This window comes from Hibiscus syriacus, unplaced genomic scaffold (genome assembly GCF_006381635.1).
Source record: "Hibiscus syriacus cultivar Baekdansim isolate YM2019G1 unplaced genomic scaffold, ASM638163v2 tig00111941_pilon, whole genome shotgun sequence".
NCBI classification, from domain to species: domain Eukaryota; kingdom Viridiplantae; phylum Streptophyta; class Magnoliopsida; order Malvales; family Malvaceae; genus Hibiscus; species Hibiscus syriacus.
The window spans coordinates 832,225-859,530 of NW_024063217.1; the positions used below are offsets into that span (position 1 = coordinate 832,225).

At 33.3% G+C, this 27,306-nt stretch overlaps 4 protein-coding genes across 6 annotated transcripts; 1 reads left to right on the top strand and 3 right to left on the bottom strand.

The window, feature by feature from the left end:
• The first annotated feature begins 1,711 nt into the window (after nucleotides 1-1,711).
• LOC120173199 (transcription factor bHLH71-like) lies at nucleotides 1,712-21,721 on the top strand. Of its 2 annotated transcripts, XM_039180442.1 has the most exons (5): nucleotides 1,712-1,805; nucleotides 2,322-2,963; nucleotides 3,432-3,833; nucleotides 4,114-4,261; nucleotides 21,711-21,721. In XM_039180442.1, the coding sequence occupies exons 2-4, from the start codon at nucleotides 2,586-2,588 to the stop codon at nucleotides 4,210-4,212; spliced, it is 879 nt and encodes a 292-aa protein (XP_039036373.1). In that variant the 5' UTR covers nucleotides 1,712-1,805; nucleotides 2,322-2,585; the 3' UTR covers nucleotides 4,213-4,261; nucleotides 21,711-21,721. The 2 variants fall into 2 exon arrangements, with proteins under 2 accessions (XP_039036373.1, XP_039036372.1); XM_039180441.1 differs by lacking the exon at nucleotides 21,711-21,721 and having other exon boundaries at nucleotides 4,114-4,426.
• LOC120173197 (probable ADP-ribosylation factor GTPase-activating protein AGD8) lies at nucleotides 4,836-27,197 on the bottom strand. Of its 2 annotated transcripts, XM_039180439.1 has the most exons (8): nucleotides 27,090-27,197; nucleotides 26,873-26,991; nucleotides 25,764-26,196; nucleotides 25,363-25,626; nucleotides 24,904-25,029; nucleotides 24,501-24,593; nucleotides 24,217-24,359; nucleotides 4,836-4,849 (listed from the first exon to the last, which is right to left on the bottom strand). In XM_039180439.1, exons 1-7 carry the CDS (start codon nucleotides 27,159-27,161, stop codon nucleotides 24,252-24,254), a joined length of 1,215 nt encoding a protein of 404 aa, XP_039036370.1. In that variant the 5' UTR covers nucleotides 27,162-27,197; the 3' UTR covers nucleotides 4,836-4,849; nucleotides 24,217-24,251. The 2 variants fall into 2 exon arrangements, with proteins under 2 accessions (XP_039036370.1, XP_039036369.1); XM_039180438.1 differs by lacking the exon at nucleotides 4,836-4,849 and having other exon boundaries at nucleotides 24,164-24,359.
• LOC120173198 (E3 ubiquitin-protein ligase Os04g0590900-like) lies at nucleotides 6,791-7,995 on the bottom strand. Its single transcript, XM_039180440.1, has one exon. It carries the CDS (start codon nucleotides 7,877-7,879, stop codon nucleotides 6,890-6,892), a length of 990 nt encoding a protein of 329 aa, XP_039036371.1. The 5' UTR covers nucleotides 7,880-7,995; the 3' UTR covers nucleotides 6,791-6,889.
• On the bottom strand, nucleotides 16,694-18,730 carry LOC120173201. Its single transcript, XM_039180443.1, has 4 exons — nucleotides 18,544-18,730; nucleotides 18,225-18,422; nucleotides 17,444-17,659; nucleotides 16,694-17,256 (listed from the first exon to the last, which is right to left on the bottom strand). The coding sequence occupies exons 1-4, from the start codon at nucleotides 18,544-18,546 to the stop codon at nucleotides 17,023-17,025; spliced, it is 651 nt and encodes a 216-aa protein (XP_039036374.1). The 5' UTR covers nucleotides 18,547-18,730; the 3' UTR covers nucleotides 16,694-17,022.
• Nucleotides 27,198-27,306: the final 109 nt, after the last annotated feature.

Below are 27,306 nucleotides of genomic sequence, written 5' to 3' on the forward strand. Positions count from 1 at the left end.
GAAAAACAAAACAAGACGATATTAATATAGAAAAAATTGTTCGTAAGATGAGATTTAATGTGATTTAACTTGTCCACCTTCAATAATGAAAAAACACTAATTCACTATTAACGTAAAGATCTTAAAAAAATACAAATACATGATATATCATGTATTTGTATTTTAATATATATATATATATATATCAAAACTTGACGTATTCTAAAACACATCTCTGCAACGTAAACCCACAAAAGTTGTAGAGAATACAAAATGATTTCATTTCTGCAAAATAATTTATTCTCATAATTTTAAAAGTCAAGACATACATTTTACTTATATAAAGTCAATTACCTAATCACGAATATTCTTTATTCCATAAGAATTCTTAATTAAACATGGACAAAATCAGAATACTTACTCAACGGGAAAAAATATAATTAACAATAAAAATAAAGGATAAAATTAAAATAAACTAAAACTAAAAGGGCTAATTAGATATCTATCCATATACTTTTTAAAATAATGAAAAATAGTAACAATGACCTCAAGACGGCACATAACTTCATCCCTGTAATTAAGGGGTTGTTTGTTTGGCTATGAATGGAACCATTCAGCTTTGAATGGAACCATTCAGCTCTGAATGGAACCATTAAGCGTTGAATGTTGAATTGTTTAGCATTCAACGTGTTTGTTTCTCACCTCTGAATAATTCAGTGCTTACTGATTCAGCAAAACAGTGCTGAATGATTCCGCACAGAAGTACATTCTGTATGATTCAGAGTCATTATCAAACAACATGTCACATTCAGAGCTAATTCATACAGAGCTTCTGAATCATTCAGCATTTGAATCATTCAGCGTTTAATCATTCTGAAGTAAACAAACAGCCCCTAAATAAACTTAATAATCAAATAATATTTAACTTAAATTATAATCAAATCTAATTTAATTTTTAAATAAATATATAACGTATCATATATATCTATATTTAAAAGTCAAATTATTTTATAATAAAATAAGAATTGAAACAACACGATAAAAAAATCACGTGAAAGCGTATGTCAATCACATTATTGTCCACAAAAATAAGCAAGGCCAAATGGACGATACGTACTTGAGGAGCTCCCCACCTAGACCTAGAAGGTACATATACATACTCCTCTTATCCTTATAATCATTCAAGACACGACCATGTCACTTGATGTTACTTCATCTTCAACCTTCTGTTCCAAAACTTTTCATAACACCAGCCCCAACTCTATAATTTTTTTGGTATAACTACAAGTAATTGATTCATTAATAGATTAATTCGAATCAAGTACGACAGATATCCCAATAAATCAAGTGATTATTGGTCTTCTCTCATTTCTTAGGCTCAAAGAAATAACACAACAGATTTTATTGCTTTATTTACGCAGTAAAATGTGGTTCTGATCCTCACATTAATGTTCATCATTTCTCATGTAGATTACTTGCATTAACTGTTTTTGTTTTCTACTGTCTATATGTTTCTTGCAACCAAACGCTACTAAAAGAATTCAGAAAATATCGAGCATGCATGCCCGTGACCATGCACATGCATGCATGTGTATATATGTTATGAATATGATATAAGCCCATCATTCGTCACATTCCGTAGAAGCTACAGCTTCGGTGTACAGACGCCTATTGGTAATGGCAAGTATTTTTGGAGCTTATGAGTTGTAGATATCGACATTTATTTGTACAAAAGAATTAAAAGGCGATAACAGAGGAAAACAATGGGAAAAGCTTAGCACAATCAGTATGAATTACGAGAGGTAAAAGCAGAGAAAAGGGAAAAGGTGAGAGATTAGATTATATGTAGAAGATTGCATACTTTTTAAGTGCTGCGAAGCTGCCGGTCACGTGGATTACTCTGCAATGTGTCTAACAAATTTGGTCCACCTCCATCAGTCCTCTTCACCAGTACTACTGTAGCCAATTTATGCATGAAACTGATGAAAGCATTATTGTTTTGATTGGAAATTGAAAGATTAATAATGGGTTTTGGTTGAAGATAAAGCACCACATTATTCTTTTCATGTTCTGTTAATAATAGGTCTTTCTCTAGCCCAAGCCTATGCATCAGCATCATGTGGTTTTTGCAGTACTATGCAGATTGTCAAGTTTACGTAGAGATAGACTACGGTGATTAAGGAGATACGTGTTATTTTAAAATATTTTACGTTTGAGTGTCATATTCATAAAGATGTTTAAATATTTATTATTAAATAATTTTGAGTTTTTCAAATAAATATTACAAGAGTTAACTTTTAACCAGCTTGTTTGTGTTGTTGGTATGCTTTATTTCTATATAGATTTGGGGTACCCACACCACAGTCTCCATGGCAGAGGGCTTTGCCAGCGTTCACAGCATCTATGAGAACGGGGAAGACAAACCCCAAATATAAAACAGGGTTTAGTGTTTGAGCTTCTTTCTTTTCCCTTCCCCTCTCACGTGCACTGTATCTCTCATTTAAACCTCTTGAATATAAATAAACTAACCTTTCAAAAGCCGGAAAGCATCTTCATTTTAACCTCTCTTTCTCTCTTCCTCTCGGTCTCCAATTTTCTTGAAAGAAATGACACTCGAAACTCTTTCTTCCAATGAGCTCTTGAACCTCGTTATGTATGACTCTTTTGTGACAACTTCGTCGGTGGAAAATAGTTTCAGTTCCCAAGAACAAGCTAGCAGTACGGTTCTGAATTGCTTTCCAGTGGCGCTGACTCCTCCCCCACAATGCAGCCCCTCGACAGTAGCGGAAACCGTCGTGCGGAGGCCGAACCTGGCGGTTCAAGGGAGGAAAAAGCGGAGGAGAAAGCCGAGCGTTTGCAAGAATAAAGAAGAGGCCGAGACTCAAAGAATGGCTCACATTGCTGTTGAGAGAAACAGGCGGAAGCAAATGAATGAACAACTGACTGTTCTACGCTCCCTCATGCCTGAATCTTATGTCCAAAGGGTATGTTCTTCTTCCTTTTCTTTTAATTCCCAGCCATATTAACTGTAGGGCTTATATGTTAAATTGATGTTATCCATATTACCGGATAACTAATTGATGTGCTTGAGAGAAATTACAATTCTGATGTGATTCAGTACAGTTCTGAAAAGCTGGACTGATTGAAGTCTAGAGTTCAATACTAGTTTATAGCATAATGTTGCAGCAAAATCTATCAGAGCTTGGCAAGGTGAAAAAGTTTCAACTAGAATCGGCTAATTTCTTAAAACAGTTGTATTATTGCCTTTTGCTTTTCTTTGGATTATTCTTTTGTTTGCTAGTCATGCAAAAGCTGAAAATCATACAAGAAAAAGCTGTTCCTCTAAATTGTGGTATACCGTAAGAGTAAATATCAAAGGATACTGCAAATTAGCCATTTTTAATCCCAAATCAGAAGTTTAACATAAATCATTTTCATTCTTGCATGTGTAGGGTGATCAAGCATCCATAGTTGGTGGCGCCATAGAGTTTGTGAAGGAGCTTGAGCATCTTCAGCAAACTCTTGAAGCTGAAAAGCTTCGAGTACTGCAACAAGTAAGACCAGCTGCTGCAAATGAAGAAACCAGCAACACCAACCCCAATCTGCCATTTTTCATGCATCATCAAACCACCTTGTGTCATATCCCTGACAAATATACATCGAAGACCAAGGCAACATCGGCGGATATCGAGGTGACATTGATCGAAACTCATGCGAATCTTCGAATCGTCTCACGGAAAGGTCCGTCGAAGCTTTCCAAGCTTGTTGTTGGTTTCCAATCACTTTACCTTTCCATCCTCCATCTCAATGTCACCACCATGGATCCATTAGTTCTCTACTCTATCAGTGCCAAGGTAATAACAATTATTGCAATATAACATATGGTTTTTCTTCAGACATTCTACGACTACAAAGAGATGGTCATCTTCAATTATTGTCACATGGGGGGGGGGAGTGGGCAGATACTATCTTTTCCATCTCATGTAATTTTGTTTTTCTCCTTGAAAGGGAAAAATAAAAAAAATGTCATTTTCCACAATTTTAGACCAACTATGTTTAGTTGTTTTCATTTCCATGTATGATTGAAGAAAACATTACAGTTTTGGGCTAAAATTTGAAACATTCTGAATGCAGGTTGAAGAAGGATGCCAACTCAGTACAGTTGATGACATTGCAAGGGCAGTTCACCACATGATCGAAATAATTGAGGAAGACGCCACTGCCGTATGTTGATCCATCCACGTCACCAAAATGCCACCCACTTTTTTTGCATTTAGTTTCTGTATTTTTTACTAGTTATTGTTTTCCCTTCAAATGGCAAAGGGATCGTTGTTGAGGTCTCATGCATCCATATTTTGAAGTCTTCGAAGTTTCATATATCCTTCGGAGAGTAACAATCTTTTGATGTGGCTTGTGATAATCATATATGATCAGCACCACTTATATTTATTATCTAACAATTTAATATATTTTCCCTACTAATCTATAGATAGTCATCATTGTATTAGTCTCCACATCAACATTAAAGACATGTATTTAAGTCACCGGGAGAAGGAGTCTCTCTTAGGATTGTTCATCATCATAGTTTATTTCTTTTTTTCCGTAGAGGAATCGAGTACAATTCTTCGTCCAAACTGAAAGGAGTAAATTGTCAAAAACCATATAACCCGATTTCAATCATCAACACATATAAATTGATATTTAGCAGCTGGCGAAGACCGTTTTCGCTCGAAGACCATAGTTATAAGTCATAACTCATATGTTGTATAGTAAAACATGCATCTTAGTTGTAAGAAAATCCAATCCAATAACGTAGAAGCACTTGATAGGCTGGTTTTAAATGAATCTCTGGTCTCTCATGTGTGTGTTTCTCTTATAATAGAAGAGACAACTTCTGGTACGAGCGCAGGTTTAACGACGATGAAGAGAACTGGAGAGTTGACATTGCAGCGTGCGACGGGGGAAGGGTACGGGGAAAAGCGATTCTGTACTTTCTTGTAGTTTCTGCAACAGTTGAATAAGGCTGAGAATTTTAGAGATTAAATTATTTTATGGGGACTCGATCCATTCCATACAGCATCTCTCTCATATTTGTTTGTTTGTGTAAGTATGACGAAAGTTGTAAGTATGACGAAAGTTCACGGCTGTCTAATATACGACTAAATAAAATTACTATCGATTTTGTTATTTTTTAATAAAATCATTAAAAATTATTGAAAATATTAATATTTCTATCAGAAATGTTATTATTGAACACTTTATCGGGTTTGGTAATATATCTAGTAAAAAAATAATGTTTTAAATAGAGTTTTACCGGATATATTACCAAACTCGATAAAACGCTCAATAATAATATTTCCGGTAGAAATAATAATGTTTCCAGTAATTTTTTATCGATTTTATTAAAAAATAATAATAAAACTAATAACATCTTTTTTTTATTCGTATATTAAGATTGTCGTACGATAGAACTTCCCAACTTCCTTAATTAAGACTTGTGTCTTCTTGTGTATACCAGACAGTGACGTCGGATCAATCTTTACCGTCGATCAAGGACAACGTTAAATTTACATTACCTTAACCTTTGCTCATTCTTTTGATTTTTTTTATATTTTATATTTAAGGGTTTAAAGCATAAAATTCAAGGTGCTGACTGTCCTTATTAAAATACAGAGTGACCCAAAACAAAAGTCGAAAGATTACTGTTAAGAGTTAATTTGTTCAGAAGGGTGACCCATTTATCTGACCTTTGTCTATTCTTTTGGATGCCACACCAAAAACATTGATTTTAGGTTTTGTATAGAATTTTTTCATGCATGTCCCCCGAATTCAAGGATAATGATCAAACGTCTAGTAATTGATTTTAATAATATAAAACGGGAGAATATTACATTTGATGTGCAATTTAATAGGATATTTTACAAGATATATTAATAGTAAACAGTGGCGGAACTTGACGAAAAATTTTGGAGGGGTTAACTTAGAACTTTACAAAAATTTAAAGGTTTAAAATAAAATTTAAAAAAAAACATGAAGGATTTAGTTTTTTTTAGAAAATTAGGGTATACAATTTTTTTTTTGAAAAATTGACAGGGTTAATGAGAACTTTTTAAATATTATAGGAGGGTTTAATTAAGAACTAATTTTTTTTTAAGTTTAATATGAATTTCTAAAAATTTTGGGGGCAAATTGAATTCTTTAAAAATTTTAAGGATAAATTATAATTTTCTAAATTTTGGGGGGCCATAGGCCCCACTAGTCCTTATGTTTCGTCCATGATAGTAAAACAATATTTTAGAATATTCAAATTTGAGTATTTGTATTTATAAGGTATGCTCATTATTAACAGTTAAAAATATTCTAAATAGATACTAAATTATAATCATTCAAACTATTTAAAATATATATAATTTAAAATAATTTTGAGTTCAATCCATATTAGTTACACTAATCTTAATTCAACAAGAATAATTTTGTTATACTAAAACCCGTTAAATATTAGTTCGGTTGACGTTGTTTTTATTATAACGTTCTAAAAGTTTTGAGTTCGGATATGTTTAAATATATGATAATTTTTATTTTATTTAAAAAATAATAATGAATGATCTAATATTGTATACTAACTAATGATCAAGAAATGATCATCCCGTCAATGAGTTGGTTTAATTGGTAAGCAGTTTGATATCGTTTAAACAATATCTCGAATTTGAATCTTTGTGTATGCATAAAATTTCCGTTGGAAGACTAATCCATCAAATCTAGGTGTGGAACCTGAGTCGGTCCAGATAAACCATGTAAACGAGAAACATCGAATAAGTTTTGGATTTCACAAGATGATTGTAGTTCTCACTTAGGCTTATGATCTTATACAATTACATATGTAACCATTACACATTGAAATCTACAGGTTTCAAAGAGGAATAGATAAATCTCTTACTCTTCCTTGCCTAGCAAGAAAGAATCTACCACTGGAAAATGATCTCTTCATTGCAGCAGGGTTCATTACACATTGCAACACACTCATTCTACTGCTAACCTTACTGCTATCTCCCTCTTGACCTGAAACTTGGGTTTCACGGAAATGGTCCATGGAGATTGATCTTCTCATCTGTTGAACATACTCTTCTTCTCTAATACGAATCACGGCATCTCTTCCTTGCACACTGCCTAGATCGCTGAAAGCACGCGACGGAGACGGAGTCTTGGGGAATTCACTGTCTCTTTGTGAATCTTGTTCATCGGCTAGATGTTCATTTGTTAATGGACGTTGTTCATATCCTGGAGGAGTTTCCGTCACCGGAGGTGCTGCTGAAGCATTGATAAACACTATATTAGCTCGACACAGAGGGCAATTCGAGTGAGACCGAAGCCATGTATCAATGCAGGGGAGATGGAAAGCATGGCTGCATTTAGGCAACAGCCTTAAACTCTCATCATCTCGGAACTCGTTGAGGCAGACCGAGCAATCCGAACCTTCAACGAAACCATCGCCCTTTTTATACTTGAAAGCCGTGATGGACTTGATCAAAGCCTCATCCAATCCGGTAGTCGAAATCTGCCACGGCTCATGTACAGATGGGTCGTGATCATCATCTTCCACTACTTCATCGGTTCCATGATCATTCTCTCTTCCACTACTGGACTCCACCCTCCCACAATACTTCGATATTATTGCGTAGTAACTCACTAGAAGAAACGCACTGGCCAAAACGCCGACAATGGCAATCACGAGAGGGGAGAAATTTGGGGCTGAACCATTAGCAGCAGTGAATTGTATTGGAGGTGGTGGAGGGTAGATGATGTAGCACCATTGCGGACAATACAAGCTACAAAAACCTCGGGAACAGTCTTTGATGTTCATGTATGGCACCCAAGCTCTTGGGTCACCAGTAGATCCCATAACAAAATCAATAAAAAAATTCCAACGAATTATAGCTTATAGCAAGAGGCGAAAGATCAAAATATAATTACACTGCAATTGAACAATACATGTGCAAAAGAACAGTGTATAAGCAGGTTAAGACCAACAGGAGCTTATATGGAAAGCAAAGCAAAGCAAAGACAAAGAAAGAAGCATGAAGCGAGACGGTTACTAATGGGTTCCTCTTTTTTGCTTCTTTTTCTTTTATTTACTTATTTTCCCTCTTCTTTAGCTATCTTTTTTTATGTGAAGATAATGGCATGTTGACTGGTGGTACAGATGTTGGTTGGGAATTCATGTAATAATCAATGTTTTTATATATCATCGTCGAAGCCGGTAGCAGTTGTAGTGAGTATTATTAACACAAGTCACGGTGTAAATGAATATAGTGTTTGATAAATTATTCGTGAATCATTTATATAATATTCGTTTATTAGGTAAACGAGCATGAATAAATTTTTTATGTTCATTTAATAAACGACTGAACATGAACAAAAGTGTGTTCAATTCGTTTATGTTCACAAACAATCTTAATTATTGACTCGATTATCGACTCATTTATAAGCTTGTTTACACGATTCTCCTTTGACTCTTTTATTTTTATATTTTAAATATTGATGAAAATAACGGTTAAATTGAATATGTGCTGAATTTTGAAGTTCAAATTGTCAAGCTAAGAAGCTTAAGGACCATTAGAAGATAGAATAATCAAAAACATGTTGGCTGCCGAGGAGACTCAAATCATATAAATGAACATGTTCTCAAGCGCTAGAGAAATATGTTCGCGAATTTAAATAATATGTTTGTGAACACGAATCGAACACGAACACTATAAAAAATAAATAGATGAATTAGAACACAATCTTATTCGTTTAAACCCGATTCATTTACATTTTAGGGACAAGATTGGGTAAAATAGATAATCTAACTTGCTTTTTGCATGGTGAAGTTACCTCATAGTGTCCTAAAGTAGGCCATGACCACATTTGCAAAGGTAGGAATATTTCTTGGAAAACTAGACAAAATTATCCCAACCAATATAAAACTTAATATGCTCCATTTTCACTTCTAAATTCAACAAATTTAGCAGTGGGGGGGGGGGGGCTCTGAAAGTGGGACATGAAATGGCTTTCTTTTAGTCAACAAAGAAGCTTTCTTTGGTCCAAGTGTGATGACCAAGAAACCCTTTTCTCTTCTTTTCATTTCTACCCTTTTTTCTAGTACTTTGTGTCCAATGGTTCACTGTTCTTAATGGTTTGCCCTTTGAAGGCCATAATTGCTCAAATCATTTTCTTGGGGAACCAGAGAAAAGAAAAGATGGAATATCTGCAAAGTGCAAACTGAAGTCTAAGCACTTTGCTTTAGAATAGTCTGTAAAAGCAGGCGGCAGGGAATTGGAATTAATTAATTAATACCATGTAGCATAAGATTCCAATTAACAAGGAGGAGAAAAAGGAGTTTAACTTAATCATATTGGAATCATTTGGAAAGCATAAGATCATTATGTGCTAAAATGACTTCTGATAAACCTGCAATCTTAACAAGAATAATACTACTAATATATTAACTACTGAACTAAAATATAGATGTCCTTTTTAAAGAGTATATTTATCATGATTATGTTCCACAATCCAAAGAGTAAAAGGTGATATTAAGAGCAATCCTGATCAGATTTGCAGCCAATGACAAAGCTAGAATTATTGTTGAACACTGCTGGACAAGGCCCTTAAAATACTAGATAAAAGCATCAAACGACATACATGAGCCCATTGTGGCCACTAATCCAGGATTAGTGATCCTGTGATGTATACTAGCATGAAGAAAGGCCTGCTGTATATATGGTGGAATATAAAGTGATCCTATTGTGCTATAACTTGTTGGGCTATTTCATCTTCCATCACAAACTCGAAAACTCAACTCAGTAGCTCACATACCCAAATGTTTAAAACTGGGTTTTTGAAATAAACTCAAAATTTTAAAATTGATAACGACCCAAAAATTATTTTATTGAAATAAAACGCATGCAAGCAACTTTGTTGTCTGGTTCTCCATAACACTATTTAAGAGGGAATTTGTGGAGCTTTCATGAATAATGTTAACCTATATATTATCTTTGACTTTAGACAAACTTTTTTAAATCCAGAATTGACCTGCATAATTGTCATTAACTTCAATCGGTTGCCCGTGCAGAATGATGTCAAAGTGAAAATAATCCACATTAGTTACAACAAGCCGGGTTGGTTTCTATTTAATTCAGAGCCACGCATATCAATAAACAGATTACGTGTGGAAAAGAATGTTAAGAATAAAATAATCCGGGCATGAATGGACATAATCCTCCAGAGGGGACAATTTATGGTGGGAGTGGGCTGGTTCTGGTCAGATATCTGCACAAACTCAAGTTTTATCCAATAATATCCCAAATGCCTGAACAAAAACTAAAGGAAAAACCCATCCAGATCCAAAGAATCAAACTTGAAAGCATATGCAAATTCCAAAGGAGTTGTGATTTACAGGGGAGGCTCTGGTCCCTCCAAGTTGGGTTCCATGACTGGTGATTGAAAAAACCAATGGGACACTGTGGGGTATAAATGAGGGCTTGTATCGCAAATTTTGGAACTTTCTTTGGCATTATCGTGAATCGATCTAATTCTAATGACTCTAACTTATTGTGTAGCTAGCAGTTGTTCTTATCCACTTATAACACCAAAAATTTATGGGTCTAATGATATTTTTGGTCCTTCAATTTTTTAGATAAATTTATTAAAAGACACCCATCTTGTAAATGGATGGACACCCACAATTTCATTCATTGTTTGTCCTCAAAAGGGAAAAAAACGAAAGATTATGCATTTGGTATGCTCACAGCATCTCGGTATTTCGCATGATATATCTTTTTTTTTTTTTTTTGCCATTAGTTCAGAGGAAGTGCAATAAGCCAATTCATAATTTATTTTGTAATTTATGACAAATATTATAGAACAGGAATTAGGGACGGAGCTCCCTTAGGGCTTAAGGGACCTCGATCCCTATTAAAATTTATTTTTTCAATATAATTTTAATTTAATAGTATTTTAATTCATATAAAAATAAATATTTAAATTTAAAAAATATAAAAAATTATTAAATATTTAATCATGTAGGGGTCAAACTAAAAAATGATAAGTCTGTGTTCTCAAATTTTTTATCTAATTACAATTTAAATCATTGTAAGTTTAAATATTATATAAATTAGAAGTCTTTTGAGTTTTTAGTTTTTTTTTTAATTTAGGGAGAATACAAGGTAATATATGTACAAATAATTTCAATTATTTGACAATGAACGCTTATACCCCTACATACGTGATTGAACTCGGGACCTCAAGGATAATAAAAATCCCTTAATCACTAAGGTCGTTTGGTTCATGCTGAATTTTATGTATAAATATCTAATAAGTCTTTATATTTTTCTTAAATAGTCTAATATTTCTGTCATACCAATATTTAATAATTGCTCCATCATTAGACGTGACGAATTTATTCAAATAATATTTTTTATTTAAATTCATTACATCGATGTAATGTATTTTAATAAAATATAATTTTTTTAAATGTATGACATCAAAATAAAAAAATATTATGTTATTAAAACACATCATGTTAAAGTGTCGAGTTTCAAATTATTATAATAAATATCGTAAATTGTTAAATAATTTATTTTATATTGTATTATGCTAAATAATTTTTTTATAGAGTATTAGGCTAAACAATAGCCCTCCTAGAATAACGGACGAATTTTACCGGGTTGATGCTAATCTCACGTACAGGAAGGAAGCGATGCCTAAATTGACGCGCCATATTGCCCCCACTTGGATCCACCTTTTTGTCTCGGAATTTTTTTATTCTATCATTAACATAACATTTAATTTATTGATTGATCCATTGAAATTAAATAATAATGAAAATTTTTAATTTAATTCATTTATGCATAATATTAAAATTTAAAAATTTGAGTTCATTTAAAAAAATAAATATTTCATCTGGTTAAATTAATTATTGATTAATTGTGTCATAATACTTTTATAACTTTTGGGAAATTAGAAGAAAAAGAGTGATGGAATCTCATATCACAAAAGCTCAAAAAGGTGGTGTGGACCGACATCTGCCGTTGCCCACTTTCTTTGATCTTACTTGATGTGATATCCTACAATTTCACCACCGCCTCCACCAAACTACAAACTTACAAACCCTAGAATTTTTATTTTTGAATTACAAAAACAACCCCTACATTATTCTAGCGTAAAATCAATGCAGGGATTAAATAATGGTATTAGGGTTATTAGAGGACATTAGAAAAATACCATTTTTAATCCACACCACCACGTACGTATTACGAGTGTCTAGGAACAACTTTATCCATGTTCCACGTAATCCCGATTCCTCCTGATCGATCGGGTCATCCATTGACACCTATGTTTTTGTTCATTACATCTTTTTCCAATGTTTTTTTAGAAGATTGGTGTGGCTGGCTGGCTACACGTGGATTCACACGTGAAATATGATGTTTCGATACGTGGACGGTTCACCTTGAACTACTTAATACTTAACGCTGCCAAACTGAGTGGCAGATGTATATAGAGTTCAGGCTGTACACATGCTTGTCTTGGAATCTTAATTTTTTTTAATGTTAACCATTCATTTTTAGTTAATTTGTTTACCCTAAAGTTTTATTTGTGTACATCTTGTATAAATTTTTTTATTAACAATATAGATATATCTACTGTGAAAAATATTTCTTGATCTGCTACTACTTCTACATACTGACATGTCGCCTTACTCTTTGATCTCCCGATGTAACTGTTTCGAAATAATCAAATTAAACCGGCACGACTGATCATGTGATATTGATAGTGCGTACACTACTCACTGGCGGGGATAGATCGAAGGGACAATTAAGGGGACGGTCGTATTTTTAAAAAATATATTTTCTTCGTATTTTATATGATTTATTTGTACATTATGAGATTTTATATCTCGCATTCCCTAAAATTTTAATATAATCTTTTATGTTCGTACTCCTGACACATTTCTACTTCCGTCCTTGTTCACCGGTAATGTTATTTCTACAAGGGTGAATTCGTGACATTGTATTCGTTCTTTTAAGGAAATCCCACTACCAGGATTTGAACATTGCTGTTCTTCTTAAATTCTTATCTGTGTATAATACACATTTACCTTTTTTGTCATCTTTGTAGGAAGAAAAATGTATAAAAACAATCTCACAATACAATGAAATATATCAAGAAAATTAATAAAGGTTATTTTGTTTCTAAAGTGGATTTAAATAATGGAAAAACATACTATTTAAATATCAATTTAATAAAAACAATGTAATTTAAATATAATTTATGAATTAAGCCAAAATGTAAATTCATTCTTATGAATATTAAAAACTAAATCCAAAAGTTGAGTATTTGTTTATTTTATTTATAATTTCATAAATATCATTAAATTTAAAAATTAAACAAAGTTTAAATTTTGAAATTTTTTATATTTTGAAATTTTAATAATTAATAAACAAATTCGAGTCAAATCTCCCAATTTTACATTATATATAACATTTAAATTAAAATCAATTAATATCATAACATTACAAATATTTATATATTAAATTTAAACAATTTAATTAAGAAATTTTAAATAAATTAAAAGATGTGAAATATAATTCATTAACTCAGTTAATTAAAAAAATTATTAACTTAATTGAATGCTTACCTTTGACAAGTGGTGTATGCATTGTTTTGAAAACCGGACCGGCCGGTTCAACCAGTTCAACCGGAAATCGTGTGCTAGTCCGGTTTAATCTAAACCGGTTGAACCGCTACTAGTGAACCGGTCAGAACCACTGAACCGTTCGAACCAGACGGACTGAAAACCGGAAAAAACCAAAAATTTTATTTAAAAAAAAAAATAAACCAAACAACATCGCTTGTTAAACGAGCCAAGTCGAACTCGAGTATTGTTGAGCTCAACTCGAACTTGAAAACTTTAAAAGTAAGCTCAACTCGACTCAAACTCACAAGCTAAAAATTATCAAGTTCAACTCAAACTCGAAATATAATATTAAAACTTGAACTCAAAAAGGCTTGAACTAAAAACAATTTAGAAGCTCGATTGAAGCCTAAAATTTGAGCTTGATTGAAGTGAAAGAATAGTTCACTCAATGCTTACCAAAAGGCTCCATGATTTTAAATGTCAAATTACCTCTATTATTTATAGAAGTTAATTGTGATGCTCTTCTATTTTTCTTAGCAATGTGGGATTGTTTTGTTCTCATATTTTTACTCTTTAGACTTTTGGGATGCTCTTCTATGTTTATTAGCTATGTGAGATTGTTTTTAAAAAAAAAAATTAAACCAAACAATATCATTTTGTTATGATTTTTTTAACCCCAAATTTATTTTTTAATTATAGTTATATAATTATATTTATTATTTAATATGTTTTACCTTAAATATTATGTTGTAGTTAATTTGAATCATTTTGTTTCATTTGTTTTTATGGTTTTTAACTTATATATGTTATGACTTGCTTTAAATATGACTTGTAATATAAAAAATTATTTTTTATTAAATATTTTTGATATTTTTATTTAATTTTTTAAATAATTATGACGTCGTCCGGTTCTTTCGACCGATCGAACCGATTTGACCGGTTAAACCAGTAAATCGATAACATAGTCGGTCCGATAACCAGTCCGGTTCTGAAAACCATGGTGTATGTGTCAAAAGGCAAAGTCACGTGTTTTATTTTCAAACAAGTCTCAACCACGAAAATTTTATGACACATTTGCACCTTTTAAATGAAGTGTATGTCTTGGAGCGTAATTTTACGTGTGAAAAATAACAATAACGATGGGAAATATGCTCATATAAGTTTATCATCATATTATTTTTTTTTAATTTAGGATCATTATTATATTTTAAATAGAAGATATCAAAAAGAGAAAATCGCCTCAGTGACCAAAAATGCCTTATAATATACGATTTTAACCAATTTTTTTTGGATTTGCCAAAATGACCAACAAAATCGCAATGCGATCTCTAATTCGCAACGCGATTTTCAGTATCGTAAATTCGCGTTGCATTTCGCGTTGCGATAGTTGAAAATCGCGTTGCGATAATCTACAGTGTCGTTGTGATAGTATACAGTGTCGTTGCGATTTTCCATTTCGCGTTGCGATAGTCTACAGTGTCGTTGCGATTTTCCATTTCGCGTTGCGATAGTGTACAGTCATTGCGATCGTTGCGATTTTCCATTTCGCGTTGCGATAGTGTACAGTGTCATTGCGATTTTCCATCTCGCATTGCGATAGTGTACAGTGTCGTTGCGATTTTCCATTTCGCGTTGCGATAGTCTACAGTGTCGTTGCGATTTTCCATTTCGCGTTACGATAGTCTACAGTGTCGTTGCGATTTTCCAAATTCGTTGCGATAGTCTATAGTAAATTAAAAAAAGATTTTGTTTCTTAAGAATTTTCTCTAAAAAGATAGTATCCGCGCGGACGTGTCGAAGACACGTATTACCACGACCACGACCACGACCACGACCCGACCCGAGACGGCGGCGGCGCGCGAGAGTCCCCCTTGTTCTCTTTCACTCAACAAGGAAATGGGAAATCCAAGCCTTAAATACACTTCCCAATAGTGTTTCCAATACTATGTGGGATTGAGCATTACTCAACACTTCAAAGAAAATATAGCAATTTTTGTAACATGTTTCCCACTTAATCCACATATCTAAAACATTTTATCATTTTATCAAGAGAATTAAAAGAGTTGTAGATATCTACATTTCAATTCAAACTTATACATATAGTTTTAATATGATAAAATGTTTTAATATTTTTAGATATGGATTAAGTAGGAAACTTGCTACAAAAATTACTATATTTTCTTTGAAGTGTTGAGTAATGCTCAATCCCACATAGTATTGGAAACACTATATGGAAGTGTATTTAAGGCATGAATTTCCCATTTCCTTGTTGAGTGAAAGAGAACAAGGGGACTCTCGCGCGCCGCCGCCGCCGTCTCGTCTCGGGTCGTCTCGTCTCGTCTCGTCTCGGATCGTGGTCGTGGTTACAAAATAATATGATAAAAACCGACAAAATGATTGAGATAATATAAATGAGATATAATCTAACGCGAGGATTATTTTCTCATTTAAAGTGAATTAAATAGCAACAACCTAAAAACGTTAAGTTTTTCATGAGTCTTCACGTTAAATATGAAGACTATTTCATGTAAATAAAAGAGATCTCAAAATTGTATGATGTTTTTAAGAAAATTGATCATACCGCAAGAATACACGTCAGATTAATAAAAAATTATAATTTAAAAAATAATATGATTGATGTGTTATGAAAAAATTATCTTTTCTACAACACTATATACCGCAAGAAGCCGATAAAAACCTTACATGAAAAAAAAAAATCCCATAGCTGAGCAAATTTGCCCAATAGCAATACTATTACTAATGCAGCCTTATCCATGCCGTCCAGTGCCCATCATGTCGTACTTGCACAATTGCAAGATCCAAGGGTCAAACTCCAATCAAAACTTGAAGGGCCCACTTTATATGTATTTAGACAAAGGGGCGGCTAACCTAACCATAGGAAAATTGAGCACACAATTTCAATCATATCCGATCCCACACGGACACCATCGATGGCAGTTGATCACCGCCGTTGATGATCACCGCCAACCAAAAAGAGAAACCACCTTATAAAAATGGAAATAGAACAATCAAATCACGTGGCCACAAACAAACTAAAACCTCACTCTCTTATTTCATTTCCATAACCCCAAAATATAAACATTACCTTAGCAATACACACTACACGTCTTTCTTCCCCCCCCCCCTAAAACTTATTTACATATTTGATTATTTGGTAAATATGTATAATCCCACTCTAAAACATGTAATTAATCATTGTGAACACTAAAAGTGAAGCTTTCTAGTGTAGCATTTGGGGGATTACTGATGCTTCTTCTTCTCATGTGTTTTTATATACACGATACTGTGACAACGGCGGCTCTTTAAACTTCTGAGGGCAAAAAGGAAGAACACTACGGTGGGTATGGCTAATATTGTATGATTAGTCCTCCCATCGGAGCTCGATGGGGAATCCCCTTTCTTCTTTTGGCAGTTTTGTAATTAACCAGAGTCGGAGGCGGCGTCGGGGGGCTGAAGCTCTGCACTTTGTTGTTGTTCTTCAACTTCCCATGGCTGCTGCTGCTGCATGAATCTTCGGAGTCCGATGCCACGGCCGCCGTGTGCCTCCGCTTCTTCTGGAAATTTCCCGATGTGCCCACAATCTGAAATTTGAAAGGTGGGAAAAGTCAAACATAGGTTTCACCAAACGAAATTTATACAGATTTGACCGTTTTGGTTTGGAAAAGCTAGAACCTTTAAAAGTCGTACAGCTTAGCTTTCTCAGCTACCAAACAACAGCGTTACTCCCGAGAAAATTAATTAAATAGATAAGAAACGGCGGATTTTTACCTTGCAACCGAGAGAGCAGAATCGGAAGGAGTCGACGAGGCTACGGTCACAGACCTCACAAGTGTTTGTGACGCCTTTCCCGGGCCTGGGTTGAGGCCTCTCGTTGATGAAGACGACCTTTGCGCTGTTAATAACATAGGTTTGGACACCAGATATGTCCACGTATTTTTGTATCTCAGATACCCTTATTACATCATGGTATGATGATCTCCTAATCTGTAAAAAAAAAACAGAACAAATCGCGTTAGAAAATCGAAATAAATGTGGAATCTTGGTGATGAACGAGGAAAAAAAGGGTAAATTTCAATGAGAAAGTTGTGAGCCAAGAAATGCAAAATCAGATTAAACCATTTTCACGAGAAAAGCATACAGGTTAAGGAGTTTTTTTTTTTGTATGGGATTGGTTAATAGATCGGAAAACCACCATTGTTTTGGATGACAAGAAGATCCTTTTACAAGGAGTCAGTGCCTGTTTGGATGCTGAGAAAATATGAAAGTTCTGGTCTTTTTAGTACATTCAAGAACAGAGCAGGAAGAGATAAATTAGGAGAGGAAATTCAAAGAAATGTGCTTTAACTCAAAATTGGAAACAAACTCGATTAAGAAAGGACAGAGAGCAGAAGCCCAGAATTAGAAACCCAAACTCGATTAATAACGGGATTCTTCATATCTCCATAAGAGGAAATGCCACAAATTTCAAAAGAAAAAAAGGGGTAAGAAAACAGTTAGCAGTAGTATTTGTTAACAGAAAATGAATTAAAAAAAACCAAAAATACTGAACCTGAATACAACGATGATCCTTGTGATAAGCTAGACACAAAGAGCAGAGAGCGCCATCCATACAATCCAAGCAATACATGTTGCATTCACTCTTGTGAGATTCAGCATGAAGCTTGCATTGAACAAAGAAATGTTCTCTCAACAAAGGCTTCAACCATGGCGGCCACATGTTGTCTTCCCCATCAGGTCCACCAGCTCCCTATAAAAAACACACACACATTCTAATCAACACCCAAAGCAAAGAAACCAATATAAAATTGTTAAACAAAAAAGCTAGATTCAAAAAGTTGCAGTCTTTTTTAATGGAAGAACGAAGATACCATGATTCTTCTGTTCTTGGGCTTGATTTCACGGACAGTGGATTCTTGGTTCTCGATCGCCAGCTTGAAAGACTTAAAAGTGAGTGAGGTGATAGAAAGAGGAGAGAAGGCGGCAAACAATACAGAGAAAGAGGCGAGAAGAGAAGAGAAGAGAAGGCAAAATAAAAATGAGAAAAAAAATAGGAAGGGTGAATGATAATATACAGAGAGATGGGAGATCCGCCAGGTGCAAGGAACCCACCTCTTTCTTTCCTTTCATTTTCACCTGTACATACATTTTTCTCATTTATATTCTTTGAGTAAATTATACATTTAGTACATTAACTATTAATTTTGGTCTATTTTAGTACTTAAACTATTAGTTTTAGTTCATTTTAATACCAAATTTTCAATTATTTTAAAATCATACCTAATGTTAAGTTTTTGTTTCATTTTTGTATCTCATTGTTAAAAATTTAACGCTTTTAGTATCTAAACTATCCGTTTTAGTACCTTCATTTTTATTTTTTTCAACTTAACGTTAAATTTTAAACAGTATACTAAAACGAAATAAAAACTAAATTTTATGTATGATTTTAAAAAAATTAATAATTTATGTATTAAAATGAATCCAAACCTATAGTACATGTACTAAAGGTCTCAGTGCCGTAGGAGTCGAACATGGGTGTTTTTATATATGTAAGATGAAGAATCAGTGTCATGCACATAAGGATAATATATACGAGAGAACTTAGAGGAGTTGATTGAAGACCCAATTCACATGGCTCATCATTAGACTGATCCCCAACTTCCAAATTCCATGTGTTAACTACCAAATTGCCAAATTGTTTCTTTCCATTAGGCATCGATTTGTATTACAATATGTGATTTGATTTTAAATAATATTGTTCGTTAGATAGAATGGCATGAGCAGGTCGGGTAGGGTTAGATTTTTTATTAACCCGATTAAAAAATATGTATTTCATTCGAAGTTAGACTCGATTCAAGTTTAGGGATGATTTCACCCGACTTGACTTTTTGAGATAAAACTCTGCCCAAAATAAATGTATTAAAAAAATATTATTTGTATTCAATAAAAATAGGGATTTAATTGAAAAAAATAATGTATGTATATATATAGAGACGGTTATTATTGCAATTATCTTAAATATATGAGTTAAATTTAAATTATTCTTCAGGTTGAGTTGGGTAGAGTATTTTTCACCCTAAACCTGAACCCGATTCGAACATATTCTCTAAAAAACCTGAAACTGATTTTTCAAAAAAAAAAACTCCATTTTAATTGAATCGAATCAAATCAAACCCCGTTGAGTTCGATTCCCTTATCCATCCCTGTTAGTTAGTATTAGAGTTTAGGATATAAATTCTATTTAATCCAATCTGAAAGTTTTGAGACGTGACTAGTTTGGTGAAGAAATAAATTAAGAGAAATAAATTATTGTATATTTTTATTAAACTACGATTACCATGTCCATACAATCGTATACATATGTTTCTAGGGTTTACTGTACTCTTATATATTTTTTCATAATTTGTCAACGAATAGTGGCAGATGCAAAGGTAATTAAGGATAGGTTCGTGTCTTTCCTTGAAATTAATTTTTTTTCGATTATTTACTTATTGTATTTATAGTACGCATCTTGAAATAAAAGTATAATATTAGTGTATGCATGCTCATCTAAAAAAATATTTTTAAATATATCACTATTACCTACTATAGTAAAAAAAGTCCTTTATTTTTTAGGGTTTGAGGGATAAATTTATGTACTCTCATATTTTATATTACTTTACGATCATTTACGTATTTATATACATAATAATTTTAGGTTACGCACTTGTTCTTGGAACATGGAGAAGATCATGCCACTTGAAATGATCTACGTCACTAAGCATGCCATTATCTAGTGCAAGTAAACGGGGGGCTTATTGCATAATCACCTAATTTAAGCTTTAGAAGGAAGAAGATCATTAAGAATCGATAGGGTTATTATTACATATCCCTCCAATTCAGATTTCGGTATCCTCTAAGATTTTCACGCATCTTTAATGGGATTTATTGGGAAACGAGACTGTTTTTCTCATAAAATAAAGACCCTTTTCCTTGTATATAAATGTTTTCTTGGGAATGTCGGGCTGTGCTGGTGAAACTTCTTGGAACATTCACATGGAATAATTTTATATAATATGACCGCACTTGCTATGTACCCGATATGTCCGTATCATGAGATTGAAGTCACCAAGTCTCCTCGCATTTCTTTAGGTTTAAGCCAGAAAGAAGCTTCATTTTTCCTTGAGATAAAAGAAACAAGGTTTATGCCTGTGTAGATAAGAAGATTAGCTCATGTCACCTGAGGTTTATAATCCGTCGATATATATATATCCATACAACTATAATTAGAATCAATCAGTGTGATGCACAATTATAATTAATATACATATATAGTCTAAATTGAATAATTACGATACATGAATAGATAAATTAATGATCAAAATGCGTCAAGGCTTTATTATAATAAATCTGAATTGAAATACACATGATAAAATCTAAACTAAACCATATTCTTTCTTGCCAATTTTAGCACAAAAAACACGACAAACAAAACATCAATTATTGCTATTATTGTTGTAGACAAGAAAGGCAGCTCCCAATAATTATCCTTTGAATGAAATATGAAAGCAAGTCCAGCAAAGCAAGCTTTTCTTTTAGGTGAAAAAACACAAGACAACAAAAAAACAACTTGCTTCTTCTCTTTATTTGATTCAAATTAAATCAGTAAATTACCCTCCACGCTTTATCATCAAAAAGTCTTCGGTGTGTGTATATATATATATATAATCCTTAGATAATAGAAAATCAAAATATGAGATTGATAGTAAAAAAATTTAAAAAAATACTTATTAAAAAATAATGAGTTAATCTCAGTCTTTGATTTTTCATCATCCAACAGTCTTAAAATGATATAAAAAATTTAGTTTTACACTAGGTGTCATAACACACACACATATATAGGGTTAGGATTTACACTATGTAAAATTAATAAGTTTTACATTGATTTATAGCCATTAGATTTAAATAACTAAATGACTTAGATTTAATCAAAATTTATAAGGAATATTAACTCACATTAAAAATATTTTTCTTTTTAGGGTTAAAATTTATGATTTAGGGTTTAGGGTTCATAAATAAAGATTTGGGGTATAGGATATGATTTGGGATGTGGGGATTAGGGTTTAGATGTTAGGATTTGAGATTTGGGATTAGGGTGAGAAGAAATATCGTTTTACTATGAGTTAAAAATGTTTATTTATGAATTATAAATTTTAATTAAATCAACTCATTGATTTATTTAAATCTAATTATTATAAATATAAATTAATATTAAACTTATTAATTTTATATAGTGTAACTTGATTATGTTATATATATGTGAATTTTTTAGAATATATATTAAAATGTTAAAATTATAGTAGTAAGAAATATGTACAGTTCTTCAACACTTTCTGGATGTATTTTTATATATTTTATTTACAATTGGGTTGACCGAGATCGCTGCCCTTGACTATATAAGTCAATGGCACGTGGTTTGAGCTCAGCCAACACGGCACACCATTCACGACTAGAAGGAGAGAGAGAGAGAGAAAAGGATGGCGCAGTTTCATGATGCTACGTCGTTTTTAAGCACCGTCTGTTTTTGGTTGTTGTACGGACTTTTGGGTTGCCGTCCAAATTTGATACTCGTTTGATGATATTGTGCCATGTCATCACATCAACGGCTTGACTTTGGCTTGGCCATTGTTAATATTATTTTAATTTTTTATTTCAATTGTAAATTACGTCATCTTTTATATTTTTTTATGAAGATAGTATGCATGACATAATCAATATAAAGACTAATTTCTAAGGAAACCCCCCTAAAAATGCAATTATATTCTATCAAACCTATTATTATTGATTTTCTTCGAATAGTCTGAGATGATTATAATATAATAAGCTTTTAGCCACTAAGGACACGTAACGAATTTAACTTATTAGTGGTTTAAATAATAAGCTTTTCTTTAGTGAGAATTATTATTCAATTTCTTAGTAAAAACAAAATCTTTATATAAATTTTGAAACGTAGGAAGAAGAAATATCCAAGGGTGGAGCAAGTTGCAAAGGTGGTGGCATGATTTTCATGGCCACGCTGGCCAATCAGCTTCTGTCGATCTTTCTTTTTCGTAACAACGAAAAGTCGAATGCTTGCAATACCAAGATTAGATTAAATTCCAAAATCCTTTTAGGAAAAGCGTGGAAGTTTCTCTTTGTTTTTGCTCAATCCATTTTTTGTAACTTTTAAAGTAAGGTTTAAAGCATTTTTGGATCTGTGGTGATTTAGTTTCTAAGCTTGATCTCCTTAATACCATGGCTTAAAGAAAATTTGAGCAAAAATATTGCAATCATGTTTGACAGTCCATTTTGTCGAATTAGGACCTCCAAAACATGAAGCTTAGACAGGTCGAAATGCATTGATCACATTGCATGTATATTAGGTTCGAATCATATATTATATAAATATTATGTATGAGTTCTTAATTCACATATTTTATATTGGCTATGTAATAACGAAAAATCTCTCTTAATTAAACGACGTGACTTTCGATTACTGCTGGTAATTTATGTCTCTTTTCATAAAAGTTACACCGAGCTTAGCTGATAAAAGAGTCCAAATGCTATTTGTCTTTCCACTACTTTGGTTCTCGTATTCAACGAGGAGTGGGAGAGAGTTAAATTATTATGGAAATGGAAAAACATCACAAGGCAACAACAACAACAGAAAGGACAAAACCCTACTATAAACTATAAAGGAATGAAAATTGGAAACGAATATGTGCCTGAAAGAAAACCCTAATGGGAGTAAAAAGACTCAATAAAATAAATTAAAATTAGCCGTGACAATTCAGTATATTGGACAATAACTAAAGCTAAAAGAACCTTACCTAATCCATTAAAACCAAAACAACTTTTGGGAGAGAGTACTGGTCTGTTCTTACAAGTGCCAACATGTATAAAAAAAAAAACTTACCTTTACAATTAGGGCTCTTTTTTCTTTTTTGTCGTTATGAAAAAGCATAAGCATTATACACGAACAATGGAATGATGATATTGATCAATAGCTTTGTTCCCACTTTTTTTTATGACTTTGCCACATATATTGTTTCTATCCTCATAGGAATCTGATAATGACAACCAAATCGTATATGAAACCATCCATGTTATGCAGTTTTTATATGGTGTTTGACGCATTATTGGACTTTAAAAAGTTTGATGCCTTTGGATCTTTACGTCGGGAAGTAATGAAAAGGAAGATAGTACTATGGGGAGAGGGTCAGTATCTGAAGAGAAAAGGTAGGGAAAAGGTTCCTTGTAAACACGTTTAAAGACCAATATGTGACGATTCTTAAGCAACACGTAATGAATTTTTTTTTATATTTGATTTGGAAAAGTATGAAATGGCGGGTGACTTTGTTAACTTGGTTAAGTACTTGCCCATTAAGCTATTGAACAAAAGTTGAGTTGTTTAAGTAATTATTCAAATACTACAATATACGTATACGTCTCAGGGGAAAATTTGTTATAATATGATGAAACCGCTTTGCAGTACTTTCACCATCGGTTGGCCATATGAAAACCACAAAATCATGAGTATATTCAGACCCAGAACAATACATCAGAGGATTCTGTCCTGCAGATCGGACATGAAAGTGGATGCAAAGGAGCTAAGTTTCCTTCCGGTCTCCCCCGCGATGTTCTTCAGGTTCGAGATATCGTGTTGTGCCTGAAACATAAATGATAAAAGAATTACTAATTCAACTTAACAAAACAAAGGAAAGATAAATTCCGATATATCATATGCACTGGAGGAAACAGAACACACGCACACAAGGTGACGAGAAACGATGCAATTTAGACAGCAGACCTGGAAAGATAGCCGGTTGATGAGGTCCCTTGTGGAGAGGTCAAGATCTGCACCTTTACCAAATAAATCAGCACTGGATATGGATGCTGAACGCTGCAAAATGGAAAAAAAATATGGCTATTCATCTCAGGAGCCACATTTCAAACGTAGATGTTGACTTATTACAGCTCTCAAAGCCACTTAACTGATAAATGGATTACTCACTACTTCCAGTAGGCCTATATATTTTAGTTAAAGATGATTAAACAAGCACTAGCAATTTCTTTTGTTTTCCTGACCATATATAAGTGCTTTTACACTAGAACTAAGAGAAAGCACACATTATAGATTGGTCGTAGAAATTCAAAATAAAGTAATACGGTTGTCTGAGCACTTTCAAGGAAGGAAAAGCCAGTATACATACAGAGAATTTCTGCAAAGTAGCTTGAGTTTCATCATCTGCTGCTCTGGTGTGATCACCAAAAAATTGAACTGATGAAATAGATTTTGCATTCGAGAACTTTTTCCTAGCTTCATCAGTTTCCCTAATCTGGGATAAAAAAAAATAAGCAATAAGAAACACAGCAAACTTAAAAAAGTCATGTACTGAAATTTGATTTTCAAGGATAATATAAGTTCACTTTAGCTGAAAAAATAACCAGAATTATATACCGAGTTCAATCCCTTGATGTCAAACATCCACAATATGAAAGTTGTAAACATCTCCAGGATTGCAAGTTTTGCAAATGACCTTGAGTGATATGAAGAATCAAACAGAAGAGCCATATGTTCTAAAACCAGAAAGAGACTTTCCATCAAACTATTCTGCGTCTATACACAAAGTATGCAAGTTCTAGGTCTTTGACAGGGGCAAATTACTTACTTTCACTTTCGAGGAATTTGAACTTGATTTCTTCTGAAATCCGCTGTCCATTCCAAAATCAGAAAAGAGGCTAGATGACTTTGGAGGAGCAACGTGGCTAAGCACTTGTGGGCCACCAGAATTCAACTCAGTAGATTGACCATTTTCTACGTACTCAAAACGCGATGGAAAAGATGAGCCAATTGGTGGTTCAGTGTTTTTCGTTAAGGAAGCAGAAGGGACAACGGGATCTTCAGGCTTCTGGTCATAGAGATTTTCACTCGACTGCAATTAAAATAATGTCATAAAGAGGAGAAGGCACTGAAAATAATTCCAAAAAATTAGTAACTGTTATGATTGATATATCCTCATAATCATTCTGGTAATTGCATTGCTCATGATAGATTAGTCTATGTGAATACCTTAGAAGCAAGCCTTCGGGCGCCAAGGCCCCCAGTCTTGCCACTCTTCTTTGCACCAAGAGGCTTCTTGACAGTGCTTGTACCAGTTGTACGAGAAAACTTTTGCGTAGCAGAGACTTCTGTTTTTTCTAGCCTGTCTAAAGAATTTTCTTTAGGAGCTTCATCAGTCTTGCTATCAATAAGTCCATTGGATGATTGTGATGACTGAGAGGCAACAGGTGATGATGGCAAACTCGCCTCTTCTGCCATGCTTTTACTGACTTCCTTCGATAGTGTTTGCCTATATAACTCGGCAGCTCTTGAAGTATATTTGGACTCAATTTTGCCGCCATCAGTCCATCCATGCTGCTTAAAGAAAACTTGTGCACGGTTGTTTCCTCCATGGATCATCATTTTCAATTGTTCAAGAGACCATGAATCTAAATTTGTAGACCTGCATAAAATATAAATGCTTTTTAGAACAAGAATAGAGGAACACCGACTCCGAATACAAGAAATAGCAGGGACATTGTATGAGAGTATCGACATCATAAGATTCTCAAGTCACAAGTCTTCACTAATGAACATGTTTCACAAGAAGAAATACTATCATGGTAGCCTCTTATCTAATATGAATATTATATCAGATAATTAATCTGTGACATTCATACAAAAACACACACAAAAGAGGATATTTCATATCAGGATTCGTGTCAAATGCAAACCATCATTATAAATATGAACGAATCTCACACATCACACAAAAAATTAGGGGATACATATTTGAAAACAAAATGTAGACCTCATAGAAAGAATATAGAATATATCATATTTGGGTTGTGGCTCTTGTAAAAATAACATTAACTGTAAAATGAACCAAATTTTCTCAACATCATTCATTTGGCGATTCCATCTTCTGGAGATCCCCGCCAATAATAATAATCTGCTAAATCAAACCTTTCGTATATTCAATTTATAAATGTCAACAGCAGATAGTTCAGTTTCCTTATGAAAAGATGAATCATAGCGCAAAACACATTATTGAGAACTCGGATCACAAAACTAAAACACAAAAACAAATAAAAGAAAACGACAGTCATATTTAAGAAGAAAAACAAAGAGGCCAATACCTAACAAAGCTGACATGGACACCAAGACTCCGATGAACGGCAGAGCAATCAATGCAGAGAAAGATCCCGTACGTCACCGACGCCCATGTTGGATTCCTCGCATTGCAATCAAAACACATCTACATAATAACAAAAACGATACAAAAAACAGAGATCGAATCACTAAATTTCCAGAGAGGAATCAGATCTAAAAACATAATTTTAAAAACAAACAAACCTTGTTATCAGATTTTGCTTTCAGCTTTCTGAAAACAGCGTTCTTGTCGCTCAGGTAATCGGAGGACGGCATTGCAGTTTTTTTTAAATTAATTAATTTTTTAGATAAAAGAAAACTGGCGTAATTTTATTATCTGAAGAAGAGAATGTTTGCTATGAAGAGGAGCTATATCGTCGTCTCCTCTCTTCTCTTCTTTCTTCTTCTTCTCGGGCAAGGC

Coding starts and splice junctions, on each gene's coding strand:
- LOC120173199 (XM_039180442.1), top strand. CDS start 2,586: ATGACACTCGAAACTCTTTCTTCCAATGAGCTCTTGAACCTCGTTATG. Junction 2,964..3,431: donor CTGAATCTTATGTCCAAAGG/GTATGTTCTTCT, acceptor TTGCATGTGTAG/GGTGATCAAGCATCCATAGT. Junction 3,834..4,113: donor TCTACTCTATCAGTGCCAAG/GTAATAACAATT, acceptor TTCTGAATGCAG/GTTGAAGAAGGATGCCAACT.
- LOC120173198 (XM_039180440.1), bottom strand. CDS start 7,879: ATGGGATCTACTGGTGACCCAAGAGCTTGGGTGCCATACATGAACATC.
- LOC120173201 (XM_039180443.1), bottom strand. Junction 17,660..18,224: donor AGGATCATCGTTGTATTCAG/GTTCAGTATTTT, acceptor TTTTTTTTACAG/ATTAGGAGATCATCATACCA. Junction 17,257..17,443: donor TCTGCTCTCTCGGTTGCAAG/GTAAAAATCCGC, acceptor TTCAAATTTCAG/ATTGTGGGCACATCGGGAAA.
- LOC120173197 (XM_039180439.1), bottom strand. CDS start 27,161: ATGCCGTCCTCCGATTACCTGAGCGACAAGAACGCTGTTTTCAGAAAG. Junction 26,992..27,089: donor AAGCAAAATCTGATAACAAG/GTTTGTTTGTTT, acceptor GTTATTATGTAG/ATGTGTTTTGATTGCAATGC. Junction 25,030..25,362: donor CAAATTCCTCGAAAGTGAAA/GTAAGTAATTTG, acceptor TTTTTATCCCAG/ATTAGGGAAACTGATGAAGC.